This window comes from Scyliorhinus canicula, chromosome 3, assembly GCF_902713615.1.
Source record: "Scyliorhinus canicula chromosome 3, sScyCan1.1, whole genome shotgun sequence".
Lineage (NCBI taxonomy): Eukaryota > Metazoa > Chordata > Chondrichthyes > Carcharhiniformes > Scyliorhinidae > Scyliorhinus > Scyliorhinus canicula.
In genome coordinates, this window is record NC_052148.1 from 5,599,574 (window position 1) to 5,612,423 (window position 12,850).

Below are 12,850 nucleotides of genomic sequence, written 5' to 3' on the forward strand. Positions count from 1 at the left end.
TCATCTGCAAATATTCTCACCCTTCCTTCTACGCCCTCCTCCAGTTCATTTATAAAAATGGCAAACAGCAGCGGCCCCAAAACAGATCCTTGTGGTCCACCACTCACAACTGAACTCCAGGCTGAACATTTCCCATCACCAACCACCCTTTGTCTACTTCCAGCTAGCCAATTTCTGATCCAAACTGTTAAATCATCTGAATCCCACGCGTCCGTATTTTCTGCAATAGCCTACCATGGCGATCCATATCAAATGTTTACTGAAATCCATATAAACCACATCAACTGTTTTACACTCATCCACCTGTTTTGGCACCTTCTCAAAGAATTCAATAAGGTTTGTGAGGCACGACCTACCCTTCACAAAACGGTGTTGACTATCTCTAATCAAATTATTCCTTTCCACATGATTATAAATCCGGTCTCTTATGAACCTTTCCAAGACTTTGCCCACAACAGAAGTAAGGCACACTGGTCTATCTTTATCAGGGTTGTCTCTACTCCCCTTCTTGAACATGGGGACAACATGTGCTATCCTCCAGTCTTCTGGCACTATTCCTTTAGACAAAGATAACGTTTTGATCAAAGCCAAATGCTCAGCAACTCTTCCCTTATTTCAGAGAGAATCCGAGGATCAATCCCATCTGGCCCAGGGGACTTATCTATTTTCACACTTTCCAGAATTGCTAACACCTCCTCCTCATGAACCTCAAGCCCTCTTCTCGTCTAATAGCCTGTATCTCAATTTTCTTCTCAACAACATCGTCTTTTTCTTGTGCGAATACTGACGAAAAATATTCATTTAGCACCTCTCATATCTCTTCGGACTCCACGCACAACTTTCCTTGTCAGGCCCTCCTCTTACCCTAGTCATTCTTTTATTTCTGACATACCAATAGGATGCTTCATGGTTGTCTTTGATCGTCCCTGCCAAATATTTCTCATGTCCCCTCCTGGCTCTTCTCAGCTATCTCTTTAGGCCCTTCCTTGCTAATTTATAACTCTCGGGTGCCCCAACTGAACCTTCACGTATCATCTTTACATAGGCCTCCTTCTTCCTCTTGACAAGTGATTCAACTACTTTCATAAACCACGGTCCCCTCGCTCGACCACTTCCTCACTGCCTGACAGGTACATAAGATCATAAGAACTAGGAGCAGGAGTATGCCACCTGGCCCCTTGAGCCTGCTCTGCCATTCAATGAGATCATGGCTGATTTTTGTTTTGTGGACTCAGCTCCACTTTTTGGCCCTAACACCAGAACCCGTAATCCCTGTATTCTTCAAAAAACTATCTATCTTTATCTTAATAACATTTAATGATGAAGCCTCAACTGCTTCACTGGGCAATGAATTCTATAGATGCACAACCCTTTGGGTGAATAAGTTCCTCCGAAACTCACCCCTCAATCTATTTCCCCTTATTTTGAGGCTATGCCCCCTAGTTCTGCTTTCACCCTCCTGTGGAAATAATCTGGCCGCATCTATGCTATCTATTCCCTTCATAATTTTATATGTTTAGATAAGATCCCGCCTCATCCTTCTAAGTTCCATTGAGTACAGTCCCAGTCTCCTCAACCTCTACTTGTAATACAACCTCTTCAGCTCTGGGATTAACCTAGTGAATCTCCTCTGCACATCCTCCAGCACCAGTACGTCCCTTCTCAGGTAAGGAGATGAAAACTTAACATAATACTCCAGCTGTGCCCTCACTAACACCTTATACAATTGCAACATAACCTCCCTGGTCTTAAACTCCATCCCTCTAGCAATGAAGGACAAAATTCCATTTGCCTTCTTAATCACCTGTTGCGCCTGTAAACCAACTTTTAGCGACTCATGCACGGGCACACCCAGTTCTCACTCCACATCAGCATGCTTTAATATATTATCATTTAAATAATAATCCTGTTTGCTGTTATTCCTACCAAAATGGATAACCTCACATTTGTTAACATTGTATTCCATCTGACAGACCCTAGCCCATTCACTTAACCTATCCAAATCCCTCTGCAGACTTCCGGTATCCTCTGCACTTTTCGCTTGCTCCTACTTTACCCTTAATGCCATGCATCTTTACCTTGTGCAGCAATCTTTTGTGTGGCACCTCATCAAAGGTTTTCTGGAAATCCAGATATACCACATCCATTAGCGTCGTGTTACCTACCTCACGAGTAACGTCCTCAAAGAATTCCACTAAATCAGTAAGTCACGACGTGCCCTTTATGAACCCATGCTGCATCTGCCAAATGGGACAATTTCCATCCAGATGCCTCGCTATTTCTTCTTTGATGATAGATTCCAGCATGTTCCCTACGATCGAAGTTGAGCTAACTGGCCTATAATTACCCGCTCTCTGCCTACCTCCTTTTTTAAACAGTGGTGTCGCGTTTGCTCATTTCCAATCCGCCGGGACCAGCCCAGAGTCTAGTGAATTTCGGTAAATTATCACTAGTGCATTTGTAATTTCCCTAGCCATCTCGATTAGCACTCTGGGATACATTCCACCTGGGCCAGGAGACTTGTCAACCTTTAGCCCCATTAGCTTGCCCATCACTATCTCCGTGATAACAATCAGTTCAAGGTCCTCACCTGTCATTGCCTCATTTCTATCAGTCACTGGATGTTATGTGTGACTTCCACCGTGAAGACCGACCCAAAAAACCTGTTCAGTTCCTCAGCAATTTCCTCATCTCCCATTTTTAAACCTCCCTTCTCATCCTCTAAAGGTGCGATATTTACCTCAGCCACTTTTTTGTTTTATATATTTGTAGAAACTTTTACTGCCTTACTTTATATTCGGAGCACGTTTACTCTCATAACCTATCTTACGGGGCAGCACAGTGGCGCAGTGGGTTAGCCCTGTTGCCTCATGGCGCCGAGGTCCCAGGTTCAATCCCGGCTCTGGGTCACTGTCTGTGTGGAGTTTGCACGTTCTCCCCGTGTTTGCGTGGGTTTCACACCCACAGCCCAAAAATGTGCAGTCTAGGGGGCCTCACGGTAGCATGGTGGTTAGCATCAATGCTTCACAGCTCCAGGGTCCCAGGTTCGATTCCCGGCTGGGTCACTGTCTGTGTGGAGTCTGCACGTCCTCCCCGTGTGCGTGTGGGTTTCCTCCGGGTGCTCCGGTTTCCTCCCACAGTCCAAAGATGTGCGGGTTAGGTGGATTGGCCATGCTAAATTGCCCGTAGTGTAACGTTAATGGGGGATTGTTGGGTTACGGGTATACGGGTTACGTGGGTTTAAGTGGGGTGATCATTGTTCGGCACAACATCGAGGGCCGAAGGGCCTGTTCTGTGCTGTACGGTTCTATGTTCTATGTAGGTGGATTGGCCATGCTAAATTGCCCCTTTATTGGAAAAAAATCTAAATTAAAAAAAAACCTATCTTACTCGTCTTTGTAATTTTTTAGTAGTGCTCTGTTGCCCGCTAAAAATTTTCCAGTGCTCGTCTCCCACTAATCGTTGCCACTTTGTGTGCTTTTTCTTTCAAGTTGATTCTTTCCCTTATTTCCTTAAGTATCCATGGTCGATTTTCCTTCTTTTTACCGTCCTTCCTTTGTGTTGGTATAAACCTTTGCTGAGCACAGTGAAAAATAGCTTGTCAGTTTCTCCACTGTTCATCAATGGTATCACCACAAAGTCTTTGCTCCCAGTCTGCCTCAGCTAGCTCTTCTCTCATCCCATTGTAATCTGCTTTGTTTGAGCACAAAACACTACTGTTTGATTTCACCTTCTCACCCTCCATCTGAATTTTAAATTCAACCATATTGTGATCGCTCCTTCCGAGATGATCCCTAACTATCAGATCATTAATCAATCCTGTCTCATTACATAGGACCAGATCTAGGACTGCTTGTTCCCTTGTAGGTTCCATTACATACTGTTCTTGGAAATTATCACGGATACATTCTCTAAACTCCTCCTCCAGGTGATCAACCTGGTTAAATCAATCGACATGTAGATTAAAATCCCCCATGATAACTATTGTACCACTTCTACATCCATCAGTTAATTCTTTGTTTATTGCCTGCCCCACCATGTTGTTACTATTTGGTGGCCTATAGACTACTCCTATCAGTGACTTTTTCACCTTCCTGTTCCAAATTTCCACCCAAATGGATTCAACCTCATCCTCCATAGCACTGATGTCATCCCTTACAATAGCCGCGGATGTCATCCTTAAATAACAGAGTTACACCACCCTTACCATCTACTCAGTCCTTCCGAATAGTTTCATATTTATCACGGACGACTATAAAAGTCCAGAAGGTCTTGCTCACCCCCTCTGAGTCCCCAACTACGTTCCCATCCCCATCAACCACTTTCCCTATTTCCCTCGCTGCCTCCCTTTTTCTGAGCTCCTGTGCAAGCATCCTCCTGGCCTTTTCCCCGTGCTCATATACCGCTCCCTTCACCTTCCTGAGCTGCTCCACTGCCCGACCTGTAGTTAACGAACTAGATTCCGCCTGCAGCCTCCGGCGTTCCCTCAATAGCCCTGACTCTGGAGCCTCCGCATACCTCCTATCCACTCGTAGGCTCTCTCTTACCAGTCGGCCCGCCTCTCCCTATCTGTCCTGTTTCTGTGACCCCGGATCAATATCAGCTCCCCTCTCAGCACCGCCTCCAGCGCTTCCCAGACCACCGCTGCTGAGACCTCCCCCGTATCGTTTACCTGCAGGTAGTTCAGCATCCACTTCCTCAATCTCTCGCAGACCACTTTGGCCACCAACAGCCCCACATCCAATCTTCACTGTGGGTGCTGCTTACTGTCCATACTGACCTGCAGGTCCACCCAGTGCGGAGCATGGCCCAAGATCATAATTGCTGAATTGCCCGTATCCACCACCCTCGCCAACAGGGCCCTGCCCACAACAAAGAAATCTATCCAGGATTACACCTTGTGAACGTGGGAGAAGGAAGAAAATTCCCTGGATCTCGGCTGCCTAAATCTCCACGGATCCACCCCACCTCCCGGTATGGGACGTTTGGGCGTGGCCGTTTGGACGCGGCCGTTTGGACGCGGCCGTTTGGACGCGGCCGTTTGGACGCAGCCGTTTGGACGCAGCCGTTTGGACGCGGCCGTTTGGACGCAGCCGTTTGGACGCAGCCGTTTGGACGCAGCCGTTTGGACGCAGCCGTTTGGACGCAGCCGTTTGGACGCAGCCGTTTGGACGCAGCCGTTTGGACGCAGCCGTTTGGACGCAGCCGTTTGGGCGCCATGGGACAATTGGACGCAGCCGTTTGGACGCAGCCGTTTGGGCGCCATGGGACAATTGGACGCAGCCGTTTGGACGCAGCCGTTTGGGCGCAGCCATTTGGACGCCATGGGACAATTGGACGCAGCCGTTTGGACGCAGCCGTTTGGGCGCAGCCGTTTGGGCGCCATGGGACAATTGGGCGCAGCCAATTTGGCGCGGCCGTTTGGGCGCAGACGACAGAAATTCTTTTAGTTTTTGTGGCTAGTAAATTGTTGCAAGTAAATTTAAAAACCTTAAATTAGTTCATTTAGTTTAGTTCATTTGGTGATTATGAGCAAGGCTCCTCAAGTACTCGATAGCATCCATGTTTTCAAATTTAAGAACAGTTTCATGTATTCTTTTATCTTTATTGTAAATTAAAAACCTTAAATTAGTTCATTTAGTTAAAAACTAAAGTTAAAAAACCTTTAGTTTAGTTCATTTGGTGATTATGAGCAAGGCTCCTCAAGTACTTGATAGCATCCATGTTTTCAAATTTAAGAACAGTTTCATGTATTCTTTTATCTGCATCTCTATACTTTTTTAGTTTTTGTGGCGGTTCATGGCCGGCTATTAACCTTTCATAATATGCATCTCTATCTTTCTGTTATTTATGCAGGCCATCAATTAGTTTCCATATGGTGGGATGATGCATGCCAAGTTCATATTTCAATCGACGGTGGGCTGCCTCCGCATTATTGTTTGTGCGGTCTTCCCCGTTTAATGTTCTCTGATAAAGGTTCCAAATCTCAGGGCGAAATAAAGCTGTTCGTCTACCATTTCCTCGTCTGTTCAGACGACCAACATATGTATCTTCAAACCAGTTGAGTAAATCTTGAAGTTCTTGCGGCAGTTGGGTCGCTAAAGCATCCAGATATTCATCGATTTTGTTCAAAGGTACAAAGGCAATGGCAATAATCATTTTAGCTTTTAACACGAAATCTGGATCAGTGTTATACAAACTACGGAACCCCATACTAGCTAGATGTTTTTGCATATTTTGAGCTAAATGAAAAAAACATCCTTTTATTTGAACATCAGGGAATATGTCTTTCATAGCACTGTGCGCAGCTTGTTCATAATCACAGACGATTGAACTGGGTTTCAAGTTGGGTTCGATTTCTTTCAATAATGTGAACATTCTCGCATATGTGGTGCGTTGCTTGTTGGGCAAAAGAGCATAAACCGTAGGAGTAACTCCTCCGTGATTTTTTTACCATAATTACATATATCTGAGAAAAGAGGCTGGGAGCAATACTGAATGTGCCATCTGCAAACCACATATCAGATGTCAATAAGTGCTGTAGCCAGCTCTGTCTTCCGAAGATTCCGTGACCTGGTCCACTATCACAAAGTAAAGAATTTTCTTCCACTCCTGGTTGAGGGACATATATCCTGTAGCATTCTGGCACAATCAATTGTTGTAAATCACTTAGATTGGTGGGGGCGTTCAATACATAATTATGCTTTCTGCTTATCATTCTCCTCAAAGCAGATATATTAGGAATGGCTGGTAGACTAGCTTGGGATATGTCTGTCAAACATTCATTAACAACTACAGTCGGTGCCTCAAGGGTTTCCTGTGCTCTCTTTTTTATTTTACTTTTCACGAGTGCAACCTCTACTTGTGCAGCAGAAGCATCATGCGAATGGCTGTTCAGCTGCCTCACCACGTTTGCAGCTTTAGTATGGAGACGTGCTTTGCACCGGTTTTTTTGCTCACAACGCCAAAATTTCACTTCGCTGTCACCTTTGCTTGTTTTGTCAAAGACGTAAAGGAATCCGTTATGAACAAATTTTTCTTTACCACGTTTCGTTGATACTGCCTCAGCCGTCATATGGGTATGCGAATTGGTTTAGTTAAAAAATATATAAAAAGATGGTGATAGAACGCACCAGCAGCCAACTCAACGCACCCGCACCAGCAGCCAACTCAACGCACCCGCACCAGCAGCCAACTCAACGCACCCGCACCAGCAGCCAACTCAACGCACCCGCACCAGCAGCCAACTCAACGCACCCGCACCAGCAGCCAACTCACCTGAGGCTAATTCACAAATAAAGAAATGTTATTTTGGCGCCAAAACGTCCGGCGCCAAAACAGCTGGCGCCAAAACGGCCGCGCCCAAATGTACCTAACCCCCCACCTCCTTCCACCTGCTCCATGAACCATTTCAGCTCCTTTGCCATTGCTGGCACCTTGCACGTTCTCGAACATGATCGGTCCAGGCCTAGATCAATAACCATGTTGAAATCCCCACCCATAATCAGCCTGTGCGATCATCCCAGGTTGATGGTCCCACTGAACTTTGGGAAAAGTTGACAGGGTTTATTGCTGCTGTTGTACGGTATGAAAATTCAATAAATCATTTTTCGACATCAAAAGACAAGGTAAAAGTGATATAAAAACAAAAAATGCTGAAAATGCTCAGCTGCTCTGGAAACACCTGAAGAGGGGAAAAAAAGTCAACAGGTTTTAAGCAGATGGGAGGCGATTAAAAAAGTGGGAAGGTCTGTCACAGGGTGGAGGGCAGGAGAAATTAAATAACAAAAGAGTTGTCAATGTGGGGAATGGGACAAGATGTGGCCAGAGGAGGCGTGAATCACAGAATAATGAGCAGCTGCTGTCTCAAAGCAGAAACAAGAGAAAAAAGGGTTAAAATCAAAAGTTGCAAAGGGAAAGGAACCAAAATGGGGCCTAGATAATGATGTAAAATTGTTGAACACGGTGTTGAGTCCAGGATTCTATAAAGCACCTCATGGAAAGTTGAGGAAGTGTTTGTCAAGCTCTATTGGAATAATGCTGCTGATCAAGGACAGAGAGATCAGCAAGACAGCAAGGCTAAATAAAGGAGATGCAAACTGAAATGTTGGATACTGGAATAAAGTAGATCAACTTCACATGCAGCACAGTTCAATTCCCATACCAGCCTCCCCGAACAGGCGCCGGAATGTCACGACTAGGGGCATTTAACAGTAACTTCATTGAAGCCTACTTATGACAAGAAGCAATTTTCATTTCATGTATGAGTAATGGATTGGGGGTGGGGGAAAGGGATCGAAGTGAGTTACTGCAAAGGGTCACTAAACTCAACAGTAGCAGCAGATCCAAAAAATATATGTTTCACTGGAGAATGACGTTGAGGAATTTTGCGAGTCAATAGGGTAACATTCCATAAAATACAGGCTAGTTTACTGTGGTTGATTGTATTTTCCCTTTCACCTTCCTTGCCTTGTAAAAAAATTTGAGTGTACCCAAATTCCGTTTTTTCCAAATTGAGGCAGAATTTAGTGTGTCCAATCCACCTACCCTGCACATCTTTGGGTTGTGGGGGTGAAACCCACGCAGACATGGGGAGAATGAAACTTGACACGGACAGTGACCCAGTGCCGGGATTCGAACCCAGCTCCTCAAAGAACATGGAACATAGAACAGTGCAGCAGAGAACAGGCCATTCGGCCCTCAATGTTGTGCCGAGCATTGTCCGAAACCAAGATTAAGCTATCCCACTCCATGTCATTCTGGTCTGCTCCATGGTCCTATGCAATAACCGCTTGAAAGTTCCTAAAGTGTCTGACTTCACTATCACAGCAGGCAGCACATTACACACCCTAACCACTCTCTGAGTAAACATCTACATCCACCCAAGGTAATAGTCTCTGAACGTCCACTGTATCGAACCCCCTCATCATTTTCTCAACCTCTATTATGTCGCCTCTCATCCTCCTCCACTCCAAAGAGAAAAGCCCTAGCTCTGTCAACCTTTCCTCAAAAGACTTATTCTGCAATCCAGGCAGCATCCTGGTAAATCTCCTTTGCATCCTTTCCAATGCTTCCACATCCTTCCTGTAATGAGGTGACCAGAACTGCAGACAATGCTCCAAATGTGATCTCAGCAGGGTCGTGAAGAGTTGCAGCATAACCCGGTGGCTGTTACACTCAATCCCCCCGTTAATAAACGCTAACACACTATAAGCCTTCTTCACGCTGTATCCACTTGAGTTGCAACCTTCAGGGATCTGTGGACATGAACCCCAAGATCTCTCTGTTCCCCCACATTCCTCAGAACCCTGCTGGTGACCCTTTAATCCGCATTCAATGTTTTTCTACCAAAATGAATCACTTATCAGGGTTAAAGTCCATCTTCCATTTTTGGTCCCAGCTCTGCATCCTATCAATGTCTCTTTGCAGCCTACAACAGCCCTGCGCCTCATCCATGGCTCCAGCAATCGTTTTGTCATCAGCAAAAAGGGGCTGTTTAGCACACTGGGCTAAATCACTGGCTTTGAAAGCAGACCAAGCAGGCCAGCAGCACGGTTCGATTCCCGTAACAGCCTCCCCGAACAGGCGCCGGAATGTGGCGACTAGGGGCTTTTCACAGTAACTTCATTCAAGTCTACTCGTGACAATAAGCGATTTTCAAATTTACTGACCCAGCCTTCAGCCCCCTCCTCCAAGTCATTGATAAAAGTCACAAATGAAATGAAATGAAAATGAAATGAAAATCGCTTATTGTCACATGTAGGCTTCAAATAAAGTTACTGTGAAAAGCCCCGTGTCGCCACAATCCGGCGCCTGTTCGGGGAGGCTGGTCCGGCAAAAAGCAGAGGACCCAGCACAGAACCCGGTGTTACACCGCTGGTAACTGGTCTCCAGTCTGAAAATTTTCCATCCATCACCACCCTCTGTCTTCTCAGTGCCGCAGTCCCAGTGCTAGCCACTGTGCCACATGCCGCCCCTTTCACCTTCAGCAAAAAGGGATGGGGCAATATTGTTTCAAGTTCTCTAAACACAAACATCACTAGTTTAACTGAAATGATTATCAATCTGCTGATGTCATCCAGTAAAGATACTTGAGACTGTTAAAATATGTTAGATAAATACAAATATGATGGTTATTTCCCTTTGTATAGACAAGTTACGCCCAGGTAGTGGGGAAATGGGGTGAGGCCAATCATTTTACTGTGAGGAATAGATAAGGGGTTGGGGAAGCGGGTCCATCAATAAAAGAGGAGGCAAGTTGAAGGAGGCATAAATTAATCAGGGGTTGGGTTATCACTGCTGCCTCACAGCGCCAGAGAACTGGGTTCAATTCCTGCCTCGGTAGATTGTCTGTGTGGCGCTTGTACATTCTCTCCGTGTCTTTGTGGGTTTCCTCTGGGTCCTCCGATTTCCTCCCACAGTCCAAAGATGTGCACATTAGGTGGATTGGTCATGCTAAATAGTCCCAGATCGTGCGGTTAGGGGGGGTTTCAGGGATTGGGCAGGGGAGTGGGCCTAGATCGATTGCTGTTTCAGAGGGTCGGTGCAGACACACAAGGCCAAATAGCCACCTTCTACACTGTCGGAATTCTATGGTTTTATAGATTTATCTGGCTGAAGGTGCTGTATGGCCCAGGAATATTGGACACAAGCAGGCTAGCCAATGAAGCCAATAGATACACTTTGCTACAGCAGAAGCAGAGAATCCAGGGGAACATACTAATCCCACACCCCATCCTGAAGGACATTGTGATCTGCTGCACATCACAATATGCAGCATGTGCTTCCCATGTCACTTTGTTCTCTTTTCAATATTTGAAGATAATTGGTAAGGGGGGAGAAAAGACTAATGGAGATTTTTATATACTGAAGACTTACATGTACGCTGGGAGGCTAAGACGCCATCACTTTCCTTCTTGTCTGGGTAGATGGCAGTAAGGGAAACATCATATTTGGTGTCAGGATCCAGGTTATCTAAAACCTGGCTTGTCTCATTGCCATTTATAATCATCTGGAAGAACAGGCATAAAGCGAAGGTCAAGGTACGTTCAGAGCATGAAACCAATTTGTTTTCTGCAAACTGATTCCCTTAATTAAATGGGGATGTTTGAATTTAATATCACTCAGGGGGCTGCAAGGACCTTAAAATCCTTTACCAACCCTTGGCTGCAGCCACCTTTCCCAGTGGCATTCCCTCGTGGTCATGTGGAGTATTTCTGCAGAAAATTCAATTGAAGGAATAAACTAATTTGGACTGTTTTGTTCATTGCGCAAATGCTCTTCTTTGAGTGGGAACTGAGCCCAACATCTCAATACTAAAGAGCATATGGTCCGTGCGGAAAGCAGTTTTCTGATCACCTTCTAGTACAGTAATGCCATTCAGAAAGAATGTGCTGATGTTTCTGCAGGTTACGGTTCAAAGAGCTCATCCTACCCAATTGAGTTTTGGCCGATCTCCAAATTTTCCAGCCCTGCCCGTGACTTTGCATGTCCCTGTTGGGAATGGAAAATACCTGCTGTTTTCAGTGTGATCATGCTGCCTCGGCCAACAGAGAATGCAACTCATTGGCAAGTGTGGAAAGGATTACAAGGATACAATGAAACATCGTTGCTGGAAAGGAGGAACATTTTCATACATATACAGATCTGTCTGACAGCGGTATTGCTTCACACTCGCATGTTGCAAGGCAAATTTAAAAATCAGCTGGAGCTACGCAGAAGCAGAAAGTATGGATTTCATCACCTCTTTTTTGTCTCCTCCTGCAGATGGAACCCAGCTGATTCTGTACTGGTCCGCCTCCTCCGATCCATGATCCCAGTCAATCCGGAAACTTTTCCTGGTGATGTCTGAGAAGCGTAGGTTTGATGGTGCTGGGATAGTCGCTGTGGGAGAAGAATGAGACCTTAAATGTACACATGTAGCAGAAAGGTAACAGAATCTGACGGAGTAGAAATGATGAGGGAATGGAGGCCATCTGAGCAAAGAAAATGAAAATGAAAGATTTGAGATACTGGCTATATAACAAACAACTTGCATTTATAATAGTGCCTTTAATGCTGTTAAATGTCCCGTGGCACTTCAGATCATAGAACATAACAGTGCAGTACAGGACCTTCGGCCCTCCATGTTGCGCCGATCTGGGAAACCACTCGAAAGCCCATCTACACTATCCCTCATCATCCATATGTTTATCCAATGACCATTTAAATGCCTTTAATGTTGGCGGGTCCACGACTGTTGCAGGCAGGGCATTCCACGGCCTTACTACTCTCCGAGTAAAGAACCTACATCTGACATCTGGACTGTATCGATCTCCCCTCAATTGAAATCTATGTACCCTCGTTCTAGAAATCGCCACCCGAGGGAAAAAGTTCTCACTGTCCACCGCATCTAATCCTCTGATCATCTTGTATGCCTCAATTAAGTCATATCTGAACCTTCTTCTCTCTAATGAAAACAGCCTCAAGTCCCTCAGCCTTCCCTCAAAGTCTTCCCTCAATACCAGGCAACATCCTGGTAAATCTCCTCTGCACCCTTACCAATGCTTCCATATTCTTCCCGTAATGCAGTGAGCAGAATTGCACGCAATTCTCCAAATGTGGCAGCACCAGAGTTTTGTACAGCTGACCTCATGGCTCCGAATCTCAATCCCTCTGCCAATAAAAGCTAACACACCGTACGCTTTCTTAATAACCCTATCAAACTGGGTGGCAACTTTCAGGGATCAATGTGCATGGACACAGAGATCTCTCTGCTCATCCACACTACCAAGAATCTTACCATTAGCCCAGTACTCTGTCTTCCTGTTATTCCTTCCAAAATGAATCACCTCACACTTTTCTGCATTTA

At 45.4% G+C, this 12,850-nt stretch overlaps 1 protein-coding gene across 1 annotated transcript in view; it reads right to left on the reverse strand.

The window, feature by feature from the left end:
* LOC119963790 overlaps positions 1-12,850 on the reverse strand; it is a 1,053,439-nt gene that overhangs the window by 903,639 nt on the left and 136,950 nt on the right. Inside the window, exons 25-26 of the mRNA XM_038793076.1 lie at positions 11,744-11,883; positions 10,879-11,011 (exon numbers count right to left, since the gene is read on the reverse strand). Of these exons, the coding sequence (XP_038649004.1) occupies positions 10,879-11,011; positions 11,744-11,883 (273 nt within the window). The remainder of the gene's footprint in view (positions 1-10,878; positions 11,012-11,743; positions 11,884-12,850) is intronic.